We start from the raw sequence: 19,761 nt of genomic DNA, 5'->3' as shown, positions 1-19,761 counted from the left end.
CTCAAGGCCTTCAAGGGTATTTTGGGCCTTCGGGGTCTTTTGGGTCTTCGAGGTCTTTTGGGTCTTTTGGGGTCTTTTGGGTGTTTTGGGTATTCAGGGTATTTTGGGTCTTTGGGGCCATTTGGGTCTTCAGGGTCTTTTTGAGGCTCAGGGCCTTCAAGGGTATTTTGGGTCTTTGGGGTGTTTTGATACTTTGAAGTATTTTGTGTCTTCAGGGGTGTTGGTGGTCTTAAGGGTCTTGGGGGGCTTAAAGTGTCATCAAAGGTCTGAGGGGTCTCAGCAGTCAAAACGTAATTAAGAGGGTTAATTAAGAGGGTGAAGAAGAAGAAGAAGAAGACGTTTTTGTCGCATATAAACATACATAATGACATAACGACATAACCATATAGTACATGGTGTTATGTAGAATTATTTCATGTGCGTGCAAAATTTGCTATACCAGTGGAACCAATGTTTTTTTTACCTTCCCGACACCCTAACGAAGAAAACTGGAGTTGGTTCCATTTTTTTCAATGGTGTCTTCGGCGACCATTTTGAATTTAAAAATGGCCGCCATATTTTGAATTTTTCAAGAAGTATTTGCACCTAAAGCACAACAAGTTATGCTTTTTTCTATGATTTTCACCACTTATGTTTGTGAGGAATCCACTAAAACAACTAAAAACTTCATGAGATAAATCAATGATCTATAAGTTTGGTCAACAGAGATTCAAAATGCCCGCCATTGCTAATTTTTACTAAAAACTGTTGATAACATCCAAAACGTAAGTTTTTAATGCATATTTGTCTTCGAAATATCAATAATATTTTGATCCAAGTCTTTCTGTGTCTTTGCACAGGCGCTGGCGTTGTTAAATATGCATTTAAAGCATCTATGCGCAGCGTGCACGCAACTAAAACATGCGCAAGTTGTGCGTTTTGCATTACAGTAGAGATTTGTTGTCATGCCTGTACATACTGAACATGTTGATGGAGTACGGTGTCTTACGAGTTTGCTATTCCAATTGATGTAAGTTTTTCTTTAATAATATTTGATTATTAATTTATTAATATATTTTGACAAATTTTATATTAACATACAAATGTTTGCTTTATATTCGATTACTTTTCTACCTCTTGTGGCATTACGTTTTGCTGAAAATGCTGAATCATATAGGCCTACTCCTTTCGTTGTCGAAAATGTTATTGCACTTTATGAATATTGCACATGTGTTCGGCTGCACTTAATGATATTGCACTTATCTGTAATTCAACTTCATGTTATTGCACTTCAAAATTGATTTAGGTCATTGCTCTTTTGAAACTTTTAGGTTCATCATACATCATGCATGGTGCAGTGATGTCTTATATTATTGTGTTACTATCTTAACATAACGTAACATAACAGTTAGGATTTATAAAGCGCTTAACCTAAAAGATCTAAGCGCTGCACAAAAGGTACTTTTAGCTACAAAGTTATGAAATACAACTTAAACTACACATAGGTGACAACAATTACAATGAGAAAATATGAAATTTGAGTAATCTTTTAAGTCTTTTTATTTTACAGGTATTCACAGGCATTTATCAAGTTTGTGGAATCACTGTTCCATGATGTCATCTTTTGAAGAGCCGCCGCCGAAAAAACAATGTACAAGTTACGAACTTTGTGTGTTCTGCCAAGAGAGAACTCCAGAACTCTTGGTTGACATTAATCATGCCAACTTCAAATGTGTGTCATATGAAACATTTCTCAACAACGTGCACAAAAGAGCACAACTTGGAAACTTAAGCTTTGTGTTAGCTAGTAAAAGACTACGTGATGTGTCTGCAGTGGTACTTAAAGAGAAAAGGGCTACATGGCACATGCAATGTTACAAGTCAGTGACAAATCGTGCTCATATCAAACGTGATGAAGTAAACTTTAGTAAATATTGTGCATCAAAGAAGATTTCAAATCTTCCGAACCGCAAGAGGGGATGACCGTCGCATTCTCAAAACCTAGTGGCACCTTCAACATCAGCAGCAACTGTGTCAACAGTCACAAGATCTCAAAGCCAAGCTGACTTATTTTTAAGAGATAAATGTTTCTTTTGCCAGAAAGATACTGATGAAGTTCTCCGTCCTTCTTCTAGTGCCAATAGGGGCTCACAGTTGACATCAATTGTCAATAAGAGTGGGAACAAGACTTGGAAAGTACACTTAGGTGATGTGATAACTTCTGGTGATTTGCTTGCAAGAGATATTATGTATCATGACCTTTGTTACACACGTAACTGGGAAAAAATATGTTCAACGTCCACAATGTAAGAGAAGCATTGGTGGTGAGTTGTCCTTTGAAGCCAAACAGGAAAAGAACCTGAAGGTTATAGCAGCTGAAGTAGAGTTTATAAGCATCATACAACAAAGGAATGATGAAGGTCACGGTGACACGACTGCATGTAATAAGTAACATTGAAGATGTTCAGCCATCAACAGGCGTCAGTACGCAAGAAGAAGCAGACACCTTAATTATTTTACATGCAGCTGAGGTCTCTGCAGATGGAAAGAATGTGCATATTATGAGCCAGGGCACAGATGTTATGGTACTTGCTCTACGGAGACTCCCAATTCTTGGTCCTCAGACAACCATGCTTATGGAAACAGGTGACAAGAGAAGAAAAGTGTTGCTGAAACAAATCTATGACAGTCTTGGTCCATCAAAAGCTGTAGCACTTCCCGGGTTTCATAGTATGACAGGGTGCGACACATGTGGGCACATAAGAAGTAAAGGCAAAAAATCTGCCTTCAAGGCATTTAATGAAGCAACACCAGATGAACTCACTGCATTGGCTCAACTTGGTACTGAAGAGATGCCATCTGCAGGTGTTATCTCGGGATGTGAGCAGTTCCTGTGTCGGTCGGCTGATGAGCACCAAAAGGGACATGTCCAAAACAGCTGGAAAACTCAGATGGAAACGTTTCAAGAACCAATCTGGGGGGATAGACAAAATCTCCCCAACTGCTGGTGCCTGGTATCAGCATATTCTCAGGGCTCACATGCAAGCATATATTTGGATTCAAGACCTTGTGGAAGATCCAGATATTCCAGACCCTTTCAAGCTGGGCTGTTCATGTGCTGCAGATAACATTCCATTTCCTCTCCTGTCAGCTGTTCCTATGTATCTGAAGCTTTGTGTTAGTTGAGCTTGTCAGGTGAGCTTGTCAGGTGAGCTGTAGGTGAGCTGTTCAGGTGTTTTTTTTTTTTGTTTTTTTTTTGTATACTGAATCGAGGCTCGTGAAAGAGTTAACATTTACTTCACAAACAAATCGACCAGACAAACAAAATACACAAAAAGAGGGAGCGGAAGACAAGATGGGGAGAAAAGGGGAAGCACACAAACACAACATCCAAGAGCAGGGAGATGTGTGGAAGGGAGAGGGCCCGGGGGGAGGAGGCATGGGAAGGGGGGGGGGGGGGAGGGAGAAGTATAAAGCACAAGGACACCAAGGACTTCCGGACAGAAGTTGGTATTTCAAAAAGGGGAATTGGGGTGAAATTAGCAGGGGTAGAAAAGATCAAGGTTTTGGATGGGGGAAGATAAGAGATGGTGGTGAACAGCTGTTTTAAAGACTTGGAGGGTGGAGTGGGATTGAAGAGAGTGAGGGAGTTTGTTCCAGAGGCGGGAGAAAAGAGGAATGAAGGAGTGAAGGTGAGCAGAGAGTCTTGATTTTGCCAGTTTAACCAAAAGAGGGTTGCAGGCAGATCTTGTGCGACCTGTAGGAATATTTGCGGGACAGAGCCCAGAGAGAGCTGGGGGGGGCAAGGCCAGAGAGGAGTCGGTAGAAGACGGAAAGACCACCAACCTGCCTGTGGTGAGTGAGTGAGAGGCCCTTGGAGTTAGCTTCATCGCGGGAGATTCCAATGATTCTGAATGCTTTGGTTTCAACAGCGCGAAGGCGAGCGAGGTGTGAGGCAGGAGCACCAGCCCAGAGGGGAGAGCAGTATTCCATTGAGCTGCGGATGAAAGCCTTGTATGTGGTGAGGAGCTCAGGTGTGCCAAGGAAGGACTTCGCACGACGGAGGATGCCCAGTCAGCGACTGGCTTTGGAGGCCAGATTTGAAATGTGGTTTTTCCAGGAAAGATCATGACAGATAGTGAGACCCAAAAGCTTGAGTGACAGAACTTCTTGGAGAGGATTATTCAGAAAGTGGATGGGAGGGTTGTCCAGTCGGTCTTTTCGGAGAGACATCGTAAGAGTGTGAGATTTGTCAGGATTGAAAGACATGTTCCACTTGTTTGCCCAGTCTGTGATTTTGTCAAGGTCTGCAGAGAGTGAGGAGGCTGCAGACTGCCGATCTGAGGGATGAAGAATGGAGCGACAGAGAGTAGAGTCGTCAGCAAAGAGATAGAGAGGATTTTCAAGAGAGTCAGAGAGATCATTGATGAAGACCAGAAAAAGCACAGGGCCCAGAACACTGCCTTGGGGAACTCCAGCCTGAACAGGAAGAGGAGATGAGAGAAACCTATTCAGGGCCACATGTTGACTACGACTAGAGAGGAAGTCCGCCAGCCATGCGTGGAGATTTCCATGGATACCAAAAGAGGAGAGTTTGGTGAGCAGAGCGGGGTGCCAGACTGTATCGAAGGCACGTGATATGTCAAGGGAGACTGCTCTAATTTCCTGTTTGGCATTGAGGACCTCCATCCATTGTTGAGAAAGCAGAAGCAGCATGTCCAGAGTGGAGTGTCCAGGTCTGAAACCAAATTGATGATCAGAGATCAAGCCATTGGAGAAGAGGAAAGATTTCATATCTGAAGCAATGATGGATTCCATGACCTTGCTGATAATTGGGAGAAGGCTGATTGGTCTGTAGTTGCTGGGATCTGTTTTTGCACCTTTTTTGTGCAAAGCGGTGATGTTGGCAGATTTCCAAGCAGATGGAAGATGACCTTGAGCAAAAGAGAGGGTGAAGAGAACAGAGAGAGGGAGTGAAAGAGCGGAAGAACATGATTTTAGGACCCATGGGCTGATGCCGTCAGGTCCAGTTGCAGAATCAGAGTCGAGGGTTGACAGACACTTTTCCACTGAAAAGTCCCTGTTTTCCAGGTGTGGCTGTGGAATAAGCAAATGTTCAAGAAGATGTACCTGTAGGCAGAACAATCTTACATGCACGGAGATGTGTGAATGTGGGGCGGACGAGGAATGTGCTAACACTGGTGTTAGGGAGAATCAAGCTGAGGAAAAACCCTGATGATGATAACCAGATGCAGATATTGTGACATTGCTACAAACAAAATTGAAATGTCTACAAATTGACTTTTACTTGGTACAAATGGACTTTTGCTTGACCGTTATCAAAATGTATTGCATTATTGTCTGAAGATGTTAGTATACACAGGTAGACTACACAACGTTATTTTATATTTTAATGGTAGTAGCTACCTTACAAAATTTGGCAGCTATTTTGAAATTCAAGATGGCCAATATTCCCTTCCTTTGGCTTGCAGTTTTTCTTGATAGTGACATTAACACTACTTTGGCACAGCATGACAATACAATTCCATTATTAGATTCACTTATCGTGGGATTGCGTGTTTGTGCAACTGGAACGTAGAAAATAAGTTCAAATGGCGGCCATTTTGAATTTTAAGATGGCTGATATTTCACAAAGAATTTTTGTTGACTGGATAAAAGTGTTCTAGTGGATTTTCTGTACAAGGAATTATAGAAATGCCAGAAAAACGGTCAATCAAAGTGTTTTATGTAAAAAGATATGTACAAAAGTCCAAAATATGGCGGCCATTTTGAAATTCAAAATTGGTGCCGAAGACGCCATTGAAAAAAACGGAACCAACTCTAGTCTTGTTGCCTATGGTATTAGGATGCCAAAAAACCTTGGTTCCACAAGTATAGCAAATTTTGCATCCAAATTACATAACACCATGTACTAATATACGTTTGCTCTATTTTAATAAAGATTCAAAATGAAAATAAAATAAAATAAAAATCTTCGCACGATTCACAAAAAAGATGGAACTGGAGCAGCGGTGGTTTCACCTGTTGTGCGGCGTAGATTTGCACGTGCGGTCTGCACCGCCTTTTGCGCCGTGTCACTCTGAGTTACCTTGAAGAGTTGAACCCCGATGCAGGAGAATATGAACTGCAGCAGCAGCATGATGATGACGATGTTTCCAATCGTCTTGATCGCGACGAACATGCACTGAACAACGTGCTGCAAAGGATGACAAATTAGATCCACGAGTCACGGTGTGCAAGGAAAAGGTAAATGAGGTCACGATACACCTTTAAACCATCGGGTGAACCACACAATGAAAAGACGTCATGAGTAATGAGCACATGTTAAAATATATCATGGCAATTCAAAAAAATATTCAGAGAATACCTATCCTGCGCAGTCAACTTGATGCGAGCCAACTCTTCTGTTTTTGAACAGTTTTTTTTTAATCTGATACAATCTGGCTGCCAGGCCACGTGAGCGATGACATTATGAATTTATATTCTCTAATATAATTGTTACGTACATCACGCTCAATAAATTTCAAACTGATCAGACTAAGCATTGTCCCTCTCGAATTATGATGTTGAAGCGCGGTGCTACGCACGCTACTTGTTTAGCAAGGAGGAAGTGGACAACGCGGTAAGTTAAAACAGTCTTTATTGCAAGAGCTCCACTGTAGCACTGGAGCGCTCCGGGCTGCGCGCCCGGTGTATATCCCGAGGCCACGCCTACCCCTCGGGCGAGGCCGCCGCCCACTTGGTGCGAGGAATGATGCCATCACGCCAGTGAGCTTTCCTGTCCGCCACACGCACCCCCCCCCCCCCCCCCCAGAATTCCCGCGCACCTGGAGGGCCAGTTTGCGGGGCAAACGGATGACCCGGCCTAAGCGCCCTCTGGCGACTGGCGGCGTCCGGGGTGTAGGGATGCCAGCTGGGATGCCTCCGGCTGCACCCGGGATGGGTGCCGGACCGGGGGGCGGCGTGCCGGCGGGGCTGGGCGGTGCCAGGGGTCCGCCCGCAGGGGGGCGGCCTCGATGCGGCGGCCGAGCCACCAGCGGTGGGTGGTCCACGTCGAGGTGGGCCGGCTTGAGGCGATCCACCTAGACGCGGTCGGGAGTACCGCCGATGTCCAAGGTGAAATATTTCACCCCGGTCTCCAGCACGTGGAAAGGCCCGTCGTACGGGGGCCGCAGTGGTGTCCGGTGGGCATCGTGCCGGACGAAGATGTACTCCGCGGTGCGAAGCTCCGGGGCGACGTGCATAGGTGGGTGCCCGTGGTGCGCCGTCGGCACCGGGGCGAACCTCTGGGCGGTCTCCTGCAGCGCGGAGCGCTCCTGCACCGCGGACCATGGTGCCGTGGGGTCGGGGAGGAACTCGCCCGGCACCCGCAGCGGTTGTCCGAAGACCAACTCCGCCGCGGATGCGCGCAGGTCGTCCTTGGGCGCCGTCCGGAGGCCCAGCAGGACCCAGGGGAGCCTGTCGACCCAGCCGCTGTCGCTGAGGGTGGCTCGGAGCGCGGCCTTCAACGAGCGGTAGAACCGCTCGCACAGGCCGTTGGCCTGGGGGTGGTAGGCCGTGGTTCGGTGCAGCTGGACCCAGAGCCCCCGCGCGACTGCCCCCCAGTGCTCCGAGGTGAACTGGGGGCCGCATCGGACGAGATGTCCGAGGGGGCGCCGAACCGGGCGACCCAGGTGGAGATGAACGCCTGTGCGACGTCCGCTGCCGTCGTCGCCGCCAAAGGCATGGCCTATGGCCACCGGGTGGTGCGGTCCACCATTGTGAAGACATGGGTGAAACCCTGCGAGGAGGGCAGAGGTCCCACCAGGTCCATGTGAACGTGGTCAAACCTACGCTCCGGCACCGTAAAAGGGGCCAATGGGGCCTGGGTGTGTTGATGCACCTTCGCACGCTGGCACGCGAGGCACATTCTGGTCCAGCTGCGGACGGCCTTCCAGAGGCCATGCCAGACAAACTTGTCGGCGACCAACCTCTGGGAGGCCCTCGTGCCCGGGTGGGACAGGCCGTAGATGGCGTCAAAAACCTGGCGCTGCCAGCCCATGGGCACGATGGGGCGAGGCCGCCCGAGGGAGACGTCGCACCAGAGGGCCGTGCCCGCGCCGTCGAACGGCACCTCGGTGACGCGGAGGCCCGTGACGGCGGTCCGCAAGGATTGGATGTCGGGGTCGGCGGCCTGGTCCGCCACCATCCGGGCATAGTCGATGCCGAGGTGGACTGCGTGGGCGACGGACCGGGAAAGGCAATCCGCCACCGGGTTGTCCTTCCCCGCGATGTGCCGGATGTCCGTCGTATATTCGGACACGGCCGAGAGGTGACGCTGCTGCTGGGCCGACCACGGCTCGGTGACCTTGCCCATCATGAAGACCAGTGGCTTGTGGTCGACGAAGGCTGTGAACGCACGACCCTCGAGCAGATGGCGGAAGTGCCTGTCCGCCAGGTGGAGCCCGAGCAACTCACGGTCGAAGGTACTATAACGGCGTTCGGGCGGGCGAAGCTGCCGGCAGAAGAACGCCAGTGGTTGCCAAGCACCACGCACCCATTGCTCGTGCACCGCGCCCACCGCGTAGTCCGAGGCGTCGGTGGTGAGGGCGATCGGTGCATCGGGCATCGGGTGCCGGAGCATGGTGGCGTTGGCCAAGGCGAGCTTCACGCCGACGAACGCCCCGTCCATCTGCTCGGTCCAGGTAACATCACCTTTGCCCGGCTTCCCTCGGAGGGCCTCGTGCAGGGGGCGCAGGAGCTGGGCGATGCGGGGCAGGAACCGATGGTAAAAGTTTACCATGCCCAGGAACTCCAGGAGCCCCTTGATCGTGCGGGGTGCGGAAACCCCTTCACCACCTCCACGTTGGCCGGTAGGGGGACGGCCCCGTGCCTGGTGACGCGGTGCCCCAAAAAGTCGATTTCAGCGACGCCGAACTGGCACTTGGCGGGGTTCACGATGAGGCCATGCTGGCCCAGGCATTCGAAGAGCGTGCGGAGATGGTGGAGGAGCTCTTCGCGGGACACGCTGGTGACGAGGATGTCGTCCAGGTAGACGTACACGAAATACAAGTCACGCAAGATGCTGTCCTCAACTCTGTGTTTGCCTCAAAATCCTTAGTCCCAAACCCATCTCTCTCTGTTCCCACCCTTCCCAGTCGAACCCAACTGCTCCTGGACTCTGTGTCCTTCTCTCCTGACAAGGTGGAGGAGTTTTTGTCAAACCTCGACTCTGATTCTGCAACTGGACCAGACGGCATCAGCCCACGGGTCCTAAAATCCTGCTCTGCCGCTCTATCTCACCCTCTCTCTGTTCTTTTCACCCTATCTTTTGCTCAAGGTCATCTGCCAGCATCCTGGAAATCAGCAAACATTACCGCTTTACACAAAAAGGTGCAAAAACAGATCCTTGCAACTACAGACCAATCAGTCTGCTCCCATTTATCAGCAAAGTCATGGAATTGCTTCGGATATGAAATCTTTCCTCTTCTCCAACGGCTTGATCTCTGATCATCAATTTGGTTTCAGACCAGGTCACTCTACTCTGGACATGCTGCTTCTGCTGTCTCAACAATGGATGGAGGTCCTCAATGCCAAACAGGAAATCAGAGCTGTCTCCCTTGACATATCACGTGCCTTCGATACGGTCTGGCACCCAGCTCTGCTCACCAAACTCTCCTCCTATGGTATCCATGGAAATCTCCATGCATGGCTTGCGGACGTCCTCTCTGGTCGTAGTCAACGTGTGGCCCTGAATGGATTTCTCTCATCTCCCCTTCCTGTTCAGGCTGGAGTTCCCCAAGGCAGTGTGCTGGGCCCTGTGCTTTTTCTGGTCTTTATCAATGATCTCTCCGACTCTCTGGAAAATCCTCTCTATCTCTTTGCTGATGACTCCACTCTCTGCCGCTCCGTTCCTCTTCCCTCAGATCGGCAGTCTGCAGCCTCCTCACTCTCTGAAGACCTGGACACAATCAGAGACTGGTCAAACAAGTGGAACATGTCTTTCAATCCTGACAAATCTCACACTCTTACTATGTCTCTCCGAAAAGATCGACTGGACAACCCTCCCATCTACTTTCTCAACAATCCTCTCCAAGAAGTTCTGTCGCTCAAGCTTTTGGGTCTCACTATCTGCCATGATCTTTCTTGGGAAAACCACATTTCCAAGCTGGCCTCCAAAGCCAGTCGCCGACTGGGCATCCTCCGTCGTGCGAAGTCCTTCCTAGGCACACCTGAGCTCCTCACCACATAAAAGGCTTTCATCCGCAGCTCAATGGAATACTGTTCTCCCCTATGGGCTGGTGCTCCTGCCTCACACCTGGCTTGGCTTCACGCTGTTGAATCCAAAGCTTTCAGAATCATTGGAATCTCCCGCGATGAAGCTATTTCTGAGGGCCTTTCACTCACTCACCGCAGGCAGGGAGGTGGTCTTTCTGTCTTCTACCGACTCCTCTCCAGCCTTGCTCCCCCAGCTCTCTCTGTGCTCTGTCCCCCAAATATTCCTACAGGTCGCACAAGATCTGCCAGCCACCCTCTCATGGTTAAACTGCCGAAATCTCGGCTCTCTGCTCACCTTCACTCTTTCATTCCTCTTTTCTCCCGCCTCTGGAACAAACTCCCACACTCACTTCAATCACACTCCTCCCTCCAGGTCTTTAAAACAGCTGTTCACCACCATCTCTTATCTTCCCCCATCCAAAACCTTGATCTTTTCTACCCACACTATTTCACCCCAGATCCACCTTGTTTGAATTTCCAACTTCTTTCCTGGAGGTCCTGGCAGTGTCCATATGTTTTATACCTCTCCCACCCCCACCCTTCCCATGCCTCCCCCCCAAAGCCCTCTCCCTCCCACAGTTCTCTCGATGTCTCCATGTCTCTCGGTCCCTGCTCTCAAATGTTGTGTTTTGTGTCCTTCCCCCTCTCTCCCCATCTTGTCTACCGCTCCCGATGTTATTTGTTTTATGTGTCTGTTTGTCTTTCTGTGTGATTAATGTTCGCTCTTTCACGAGCCTCGATCTTGTATCCAAAAAAAAAAAGAAAAAAAAAAGAAAGAAAATTAGTCGCTGGAACGCCTGAGCCGCATTCTTCAACCCGAAGGGCATCCGAAGAAATTCGAAAAGTCCGAATGGCGTGATGACGGCCGTCTTCGGGATGTCCTCCGGCCTGACGGGGACCTGATGGTAGCGGCGTATGAGGTCCACCTTTGAAAAGAAGGACATGCCCGCCAACCAGGCGGAGAAGTCCTGGATGTGGGGGACGGGGTAGCTGTCGGGGGTGGTGGCGTCGTTGAGGCGCCGGTAGTCCCCGCACGGTCGCCATCCCCCACCAGGCTTTGGTACGATGTGGAGCGGCGACGCCCAAGCACGCTCGGAGCGCCGCACGATGCCAAGCCGCTCCAGCATAGCGAACTCCGCTTTAGCTACCGCGAGCTTCGTCGGCTCGAGGTGGCGTGCCCGGTTGTAGACCGGTGGCCCGGCGGTGGGGATGTGGTGTTCCACCCTGTGCTTGACGGCCCCTGCCGAGAAGGTGGGCCGCGTGAGGGCCGGGAAGCTGGCGAGGAGGCGGGTGAATTCGTCCACTGCCGGAACCGTACAGATCAACCTGGCCGGAACCGAACCGCTCAGCAAGCCGCTTGATGAGCCGCTCCGTGAGCTGCTCAACGAGCTGGGCAGCGCAAGCGAGCGAGCTGAACGTCTCGGCCTGGACGAGCCTTCTGTGCTTTACATCCACCAACAGCCCATTAGCACACAGGAAGTCCACGCCGAGCAATGCCATGGGCACGTCGGCAGTGACGAACGACCACCGGAAAACCTGCCCTCCGAACCGCAGAGAGGGGCAGCGTTTTCCGTATGTGCGTATGGACGTCGTTGGCAGCAAGCAGCGCGGGGCCCCGGCCCGTGGTTTGCTTGTCGGACGTACCGGCGGGAATGACACTCACCTGCGCTCCCGTGTCGCACAAGTAACGGCGCCCGGATAAGGTGTCCGTTATGAACAGTAGGCTGTTTGAACGGCAGACGCTCAGTGCCACTACCGAGGGCTGGCCCGGGCGTTTCCCGACCTTCCGAATGAGCACGGCGGGCGACACTGCCGAGCCTCGTGGCCGAACTGGGCGTGGAAAAAACACCAGGTTGGCGACGGAGGCGGCGGAGTCCGCGGTTTTCTCCGCGGTGGCGGTGGTGGGCGGGGCGTGGCGGCGGTCGCGAGGTGTGCATCAGCATCAGCCATGAGGTGTGCATCAGCCTCGGGATGCGCGACGGCCACGCCAAAACTCGCCTGCATGTCCAAAGCCGCGAAGAAATTGTCGGCCTCGGCAGCGAGAGCTCGGGGTTCCATCGTCGCAGAACTGGCCAACGCGAGGCGTACTCGTGCCGGCAGCTGGCGTCGAAACAGCGCTCGGAACAGAAAATCCGGGGTTTCGTCGCCCATCAGCGACAGCATATGGTCCATGTGGACCGACGGTCGCGTGTCACCGAGCTCGGGGAGGTCCAGGAGGCGGTCGGCCCGTGCGTCCACCGTGAGGCCGAATGTGGCGAGGAGGAGACGCTTGATCGCCTCGTACCTGCCGTCGGCCGGTGGGTTCCTCAGGACCGACACGACGCGGGCGGCCGTGCCGGGCCTGAGGGAGGCGACCACGTGGCAGTACATGGTCTTGTCCACCGTGATGCCTCGAAGTCGGAACTGGGCTTCTGCCTGCAGGAACCAAACTTCAGCTTGAGCCTCCCAGAACTCGGGGAGTTTGATTGTGACCGCGTTGGCTGCCATTGCTGTGGCGTGTTCGGGTGGTCAGCGACGGCTGACCAGAACGTAGGAGGGTCACCAATGAAGCGTGGTGCTACGCGCTACTTGTTTAGCAAGGAGGAAGCGGACAACGCGGTAAGTTAAAAGAGTCTTTATTGCAAGAGCTCCACTGTAGCACTGGAGCGCTCCGGGCTGCGCGCCCGGTGTATAACCCGAGGCCACGCCTACCCCTCGTGTGTGGCCACCGCCCACTTGGTGCGCGGAATGATGCCATCACGCCAGTGAGCTTTCGTGTCCACCACAATGTCATAATTAAGGCACCAATGTGACATCATCGTCGGCAACAATTATTCCCCATATGGAGTGCTTTACAATTGTCCATGTTTCAATATTCTGCATGGAGTGGTTTCGGAGATATAGAAGTGCAACATTTTTCGGATTTTGCAAGATGGCACCTGTACCACGTGACCTATCGCATTTTTGGGGGGAGAAACAGAATCGAGGCTCGTGTAAGACCGAACACATTGAACATGAAAACATGCACAGACACATAAAACATACAATGAAGGGAGCGAGAGACAAGAGGGGGAGAGAGGGATGCACACAAGCACAACAACAGAAGAAAACAGGGACATCAAGAGATCTGTGGAAGGGGAGGGCTGGGGTGGAGGGAGAGGTACACGGTATAAAGCAAATGAACACTTCTAGGAATTTCACTACAAGGAATTTCAGGAAAGAATTTAGGGATTGAAAGAGGCGGATTTCGGGTGTTTTAACGGGGGTAGAAAAGATCAAGGTTTTGGATGGGGGAAGATAAGAGATGGTGGTGAACAGCTGTTTTAAAGACATGGAGGGAGGAGAGGGATTGAAGAACGTGAGGGAGTTTGTTCCAGAGGCGGGAAAAAAGAGGAAATAAAGGAGTGAAGGTGAGCAGAGAGTCTTGGTTTGGCAGTTTCACCAGAAGAGGGTAACTGGCAGATCTTGTGCGACCTGTAGCAATATTTGGTGGACAGATCACAGACAGAGCAGGGGGAGCAAGGCCGGAGAGGAATCGGTAGAAGACACAAAGACCACCAACCTGCCTGCGCTGAGAGAGATAAAGGCCCTCAGAATTGGCTTCATCGCGGGAGATTTCAATGATTCTGAATGCTTTGGTTTCGACAGCGTGAAGCCGAGCTAGGTGTGAGGCAGGAGCACCAGCCCAGAGGGGAGAGCAGTATTCGATTGAGCTGCGGATGAAAGCTTTGTATGTGGTGAGGAGCTCAGATGTGCCCAGAAAGGACTTTGCACGACAGAGGATGCCCAGACAGCGACTGGCTTTGGAGGTCAACTTGGAAATGTGGTTTTCCCAGGAAAGATCTTGGCAGATAGTGAGACCCAAAAGCTTGAGTGACAGAACTTCCTGGAGAGGATTGTTCAGAAAGTAGATGGGAGGGTTGTCCAGATGGTCTTTTTGGACAGACATAGTGAGAGTGTGAGATTTGTCAGGATTGAAAGACATGTTCCACTTATTTGACCAGTTTGTGATTTTGTCCAGGTCTGCAGAGAGTGAGGGGGCTGCAGACTGTCGATCGGAGGGATGAGATAGGGAGCGGCAGAGAGTGGAGTCATCAGCAAAGACCGAGAGGATTTTCCAGAGAGTCGGATAAATCATCAATGAAGACTAGAAAAAGCACAGGGCCCAGAACACTGCCTGAACAGGTAGGGGATGTGAGAGTATTCTATTCAGGGCCACATGTTGACTGCGATCATGCAGGAAGTCTGCAAGCCATGCGTGGAGGTGTCCATGGATACCTTAGGAGGAGCGTTTGGTGAGCAGGGCGGGGTGCCAGATCATATCGAAAGCACGTGATATGTCAAGGGAGATGGCTCTGATTTCCTGTTTGGCATTAAGGACCTCAACCTATTGTTGAGACAGCAGAAGCAACAGGTCCAGAGTAGAATGACCTGGTCTGAATCCAAATTGATGATCAGAGATCAAGCCATTGGACAAGAGGAAGGATTTGATATCCGAAGCAATGATGGAAATCCATGACTTTGCTGATAATTGGGAGCAGGCTGATTGGTCTGTAGTTGCAAGGATCTGTTTTTGCACCTTTTTGTGTAAAGCAGTAATGTTTGCTGATTTCCAAGATGCTGGCAGATGACCTTGAGCAAAAGAGAGTGTGAAAAGAACAGAGAGAGGGTGAGATAGAGTGGCAGAGGAGGATTTTTGGACCCATGGGCTGATGCCGTCTGGTCCAGTTGCAGAATCAGAGTTGAGGATTTACAGAAACTTCTCCACCTTGTCAGGAGAGAAGGACACAGAATCCAGGAGCAGTTGGGTACGACTGGGTACGGTGGGTACAGAGAGAGATGGGTTTGTGACACAATATTTTGAGGCACACAGAGTTAAGGCATTCGGCTTTTTCACGTGCGGAGTCAGTTGTGTAGCCGTTTGAGGTAAGGGAGGGGATGGAGGGGGATCAAACACCAGAAACAGATTTGACCAGACACCACCAGGATTTGGAGGAAGGAGACAGGTTTGAGAGTTCAGTCTTGAGAGTAGAGAGATATTGTTTCCTGGCTCTCCTGAGGGGAGACACACACTTGTTCCGGGCTTTGTGAAAGGAATGGAGATTGCCTTCCGTTGGATTAGTCTTCCATGAGGCGAAGGCAAGTTGTTTCAGGGCAACTGCCTCACTTCATCCAAGAGGCGAAGGACATCATAATTATAAATCATTTAAATATTATACAGGCGGAGACGCTTCTGTGGTGAAAATGTCATATCCATCGCCAACAGTGCAGAGTAAAACAAATTCATACTGATCGGATGAAGTGTTATACTTGGCGAATTATGACATCATAATGAAGGCACTGATGACATCATCATTAACATATCTTATTCCTCATGAGTAGTACTTGACAATGACACATGTTTGAATTTTTTTTCAATGCTGTGGTTTCAGAGATATAGAGGTGGGAAGTTTTTCCAAGATGAGCCTGTACCACGTGACCTATGACATCATAATTATCATTAAAATATGCTGCAGGAGGGAGGAGGTGCTCCTGTGGTGAAAGTTTCGTGTCAATCGAACCAAGAATTGCAGAGAAAAAAAAAATTCAAACTGATCTAATCAAGCGTTGTATTTGTCGAATTATGACGTCATAATTAAGGTACCAATGACATCATAATTAACATATTACCTATGACGTCTTAATTATGATTGAAAAAATTCTGCAGGCGGAGGCGCTCCCATGGTAAAATTTCATGTAAATAGGACCAATGGTTGCCGATAAAATGGATTTGAAAAATGCAGACACTTACGCCACACGTTCTCAGCCAAATGCCTAACCCTGCTTTTCGCTTCGCGCGTGCACGGTAATTAGGTCAGAGTGCATGAGCGCAGGCCAAACTAACTGGTGGTGTACAAGAAGAAAGTGGTTAAACGAGGCAGTGGTGTACAAGGTGAGGGATTCCTCAGACCGGAGTGCACAAACCTTTGTTAAAAAAAACAGGCCATGTCGCACAAGGATAAGCTAACATCAAGCGCAGTCAAATTGAGTCAGAGTTAACATTGGTCTTGGTGCACAAGACCATGGATACATGAGGCAAGAGCCCATCAGCACAGATTGAATTATTTTACAAAGTACGAGCACAGATCGATTGGGTTGTGATGTCTAGGCACAAGTAAAAATGATGCTAGGCACGGACAAATGAAAAGACAATGATAATGCGTTAATCATGGGAGAGTGAAAGAGGGCCTGCTAAACTAAGTGCTAGTGCACAATATCAGAGTGAACCTCGGATACAGTGCAGGAAGGCAGTGACAAGGCCATTGTGGACAACATTAGCATAAACCTTGGTCACACTGCACGGTGGCGATCTCAAAATAGGTCAATGTACAATGGTGGTGTTAACTTTGGTCACAATGCATTATGGCAGTGTTAAAATAGGCTACAGTGCACAATATTAGTATAAACCTTGGTCACAGTGCATTATGGCAGTGTTAAAATAGGCTACAGTGCACAATATTAGTATAAACCTTGGCCACAGTGCACAATATTAGTATAAACCTCAGCCACAGTGCACAATATTAGTATAAACCTCAGCCACAGTGCACAATATTAGTATAAACCTTGGTCACAATGCATGAAGGCAGTGTTAAAATAGGCTACAGTGCACAATATTAGTATAAACCTTGGCCACAGTGCATGATGGCAGTGTTAAACTAGGCTACAGTACACAATATTAGTATAAACCTTGGTCACAGTGCATTATCGCAGTGTTAAAATAGGCTACAGTGCACAATATTAGTATAAACCTTGGTCAGTGTTAAAATAGGCTACAGTGCACAATATTAGTATAAACCTTGGCCACAGTGCACAATATTAGTATAAACCTCAGCCACAGTGCACAATATTCGTATAAACCTCAGCCACAGTGCACAATATTAGTATAAACCTTGGTCACAGTGCATTATGGCAGTGTTAAACTAGGCTACAGTACACAATATTAGTATAAACCTTGGTCACAGTGCATTATGGCAGTGTTAAACTAGGCTACAGTGCACAATATTAGTATAAACCTTGGCCACAGTGCACAATATTAGTATAAACCTCAGCCACAGTGCACAATATTAGTATAAACCTCAGCCACAGTGCACAATATTAGTATAAACCTTGGTCACAATGCATGAAGGCAGTGTTAAAATAGGCTACAGTGCACAATATTAGTATAAACCTTGGCCACTGTGCATGATGGCAGTGTTAAACTAGGCTACAGTACACAATATTAGTATAAACCTTGGTCACAGTGCATTATCGCAGTGTTAAAGTAGGCTACAGTGCACAATATTAGTATAAACCTTGGCCACAGTGCATGAAGGCAGTGTCAAAATAGGCTACCGTGCACAATATTAGTATAAACCTTGGTCACAGTGCATTATGGCAGTGTTAAACTAGGCTACAGTACACAATATTAGTATAAACCTTGGTCACAGTGAATTATGGCAGTGTTAAACTGGGCTACAGTACACAATATTAGTATAAACCTCGGCCACGGTGCAGAATATTCGTATAAACCAAGGTCACAGTGCACAATATTAGTATAAACCTCGGCCACAGTGCACAATATTAGTATAAACCAAGGCCACCAGTGCACAATATTTGTATAACCCTCGGCCACAGTGCACAATAATAGTATATACCAAGGCCACAATGCACAATATTAGTATAAACCAAGGTCACATTGCACAATATTAGTATAAACCAAGGTCACAGTGCACAATGGCAGCATTCATCTCGGCCACAGTACATGATGGCAGTTTAAACGAGGCCACAGTACGCGATGGCAGTTTAAACGAGGCCGGGGTTTACAATATTTACAAAAACACATCCTGTTCGTTGATACTGTAATCAAAACAATCAAACCGAAGCAAATTGCACAAAACGCGCAATATGTCAAGTGTGCACACATGCCCCAAACAATATGGACTACGCATAATTAGGAATTGAAATCCTCACAGTGTTTCCAAACAAAAGCCACAGCAGCCCAAACGAGTCTAAAGTCTCCAAACTCCTACCTTGAGACCCTTAGCTCTGTTGATAGCCCTGAGAGGCCGGAGTACCCTCAACACACGGAGGATCTTCACCACCGATATGGCACTCGACCTGTTCGGAATGGAGTGTAAGAGGCCATAAGTAGGGGCAACGGTGTTGTCATCACAGAAAGGTCTTCCGTGCTTCGGAAGGAAAAAATAAATTTTCATGTTTCATTCAAAGCTCGAACTCTGCCGCAAAAAGGGAGAACATAACTGCAACATTACCTGGTGTAAATCTGCAGTGTAAGAGTAAACAGCGTCACATTACGGTTACAAATCAGGTGTGGAATTAATAGTTTGTTCAAAAGCAGAACGAATCTACACAAACAGCCAATTAAAATTCAAGAGGGAGTTTTCCTTCTCCTGAAAAGCAATTGCTTCACAAACTTTTTGAGTTCAACTTAGCGAACTGTGACAAGTCTTTGGCAATTAGATTGCAATGAACAATCAGTGCACAGGTAACTTGGCTAATGGCCAAGGTTAAGTTGTTCTGCATCCAGATGGATTCGACATCCCCTCTATTGTCATAACCGTCCCTTTGTCTTCACTGCTGTCCCAAATGGTCACACGTCCCCTCTATTGTCATAACCGTCCCTTTGTCTTCTCTGCTGTCCCAAATGGTCAACCCTCCCTTTGTCTTCTCTGCTGTCCCAAATGGTCACACGTCCCCTCTATTGTCATAACCATCCCTGTGTATTCTCTGCTGTCCCAAATGGTCACACGTCCCCTCTATTGTCATAACCGTCCCTGTATGTTCTCTGCTGTCCCAAATGGTCACACGTCCTCTCTATTGTCATAACCGTCCTTGTGTATTCTCTGCTGTCCCAAATAATCACATGCCCCTCTATTGTCATAACCATCCCTGTGTATTCGCTGCTGTCCCAAATGGTCACACGTCCCCTCTATTGTCATAACCGTCCCTTTGTCTTCTCTGCCGTCCCAAATGGTCACCCGTCCCCTCTATTGTCGTAAACATCCCTTTTTCTCTGCTGTCCCAAATAATCACAGGTCGTCTATATTGTCATAACCATCCCTGTGTCTTCTCTGCTGGCCCAAATGGTCACACCTCCCCTCAATTGTCCTAACCATCCCTGTGTCTTCTCTGCTGTCCGAAATGATCACGTCCCCTCTATTGTCATAACCGTCCCTGTGTCTTCTCTGCTGTCTAAATGATCACATGTCCCCTCTATTGTCATAACCCTCCCTTTGTCTTCTCTGCTGTCCCAAATGGTCTTATGTCCCCTCTATTGACATAACCATCCATTTGTCTTCTCTGCTGTCCCAAAAGGTCACACGTCCCCTCTATTGTCATAACCATCCCTGTGTCTTGTCTGATGTCGTAAATGATCACATGTCCCCTCTGTTGTCATAACCGTCCCTTTGTCTTCTCTGCTGTCCTAAATGATCACATGTTCCCTCTATTGTCATAACCGTCCCTGTGTCTTCTCTGCTGTCCTAA

At 48.8% G+C, this 19,761-nt stretch overlaps 1 protein-coding gene across 2 annotated transcripts in view; it reads right to left on the bottom strand.

The window, feature by feature from the left end:
• Positions 1-19,761, bottom strand: part of LOC137416337 (voltage-dependent L-type calcium channel subunit alpha-1D-like) — a 476,095-nt gene that overhangs the window by 331,617 nt on the left and 124,717 nt on the right. For both annotated transcript variants that reach the window (XM_068101884.2, XM_068101890.2), the window contains exons 21-22: positions 18,285-18,372; positions 6,089-6,196 (exon numbers count right to left, since the gene is read on the bottom strand). In XM_068101884.2, coding sequence (XP_067957985.2) covers positions 6,089-6,196; positions 18,285-18,372 — 196 coding nt within the window. The remainder of the gene's footprint in view (positions 1-6,088; positions 6,197-18,284; positions 18,373-19,761) is intronic.

This window comes from Myxine glutinosa, chromosome 1, assembly GCF_964187855.1.
Source record: "Myxine glutinosa chromosome 1, kmMyxGlut1.1, whole genome shotgun sequence".
NCBI classification, from domain to species: Eukaryota; Metazoa; Chordata; class Myxini; order Myxiniformes; family Myxinidae; genus Myxine; species Myxine glutinosa.
The sequence above is the reverse complement of the archived record's forward strand: the minus strand, read 5'-3'. Positions and strand labels throughout refer to the sequence as shown.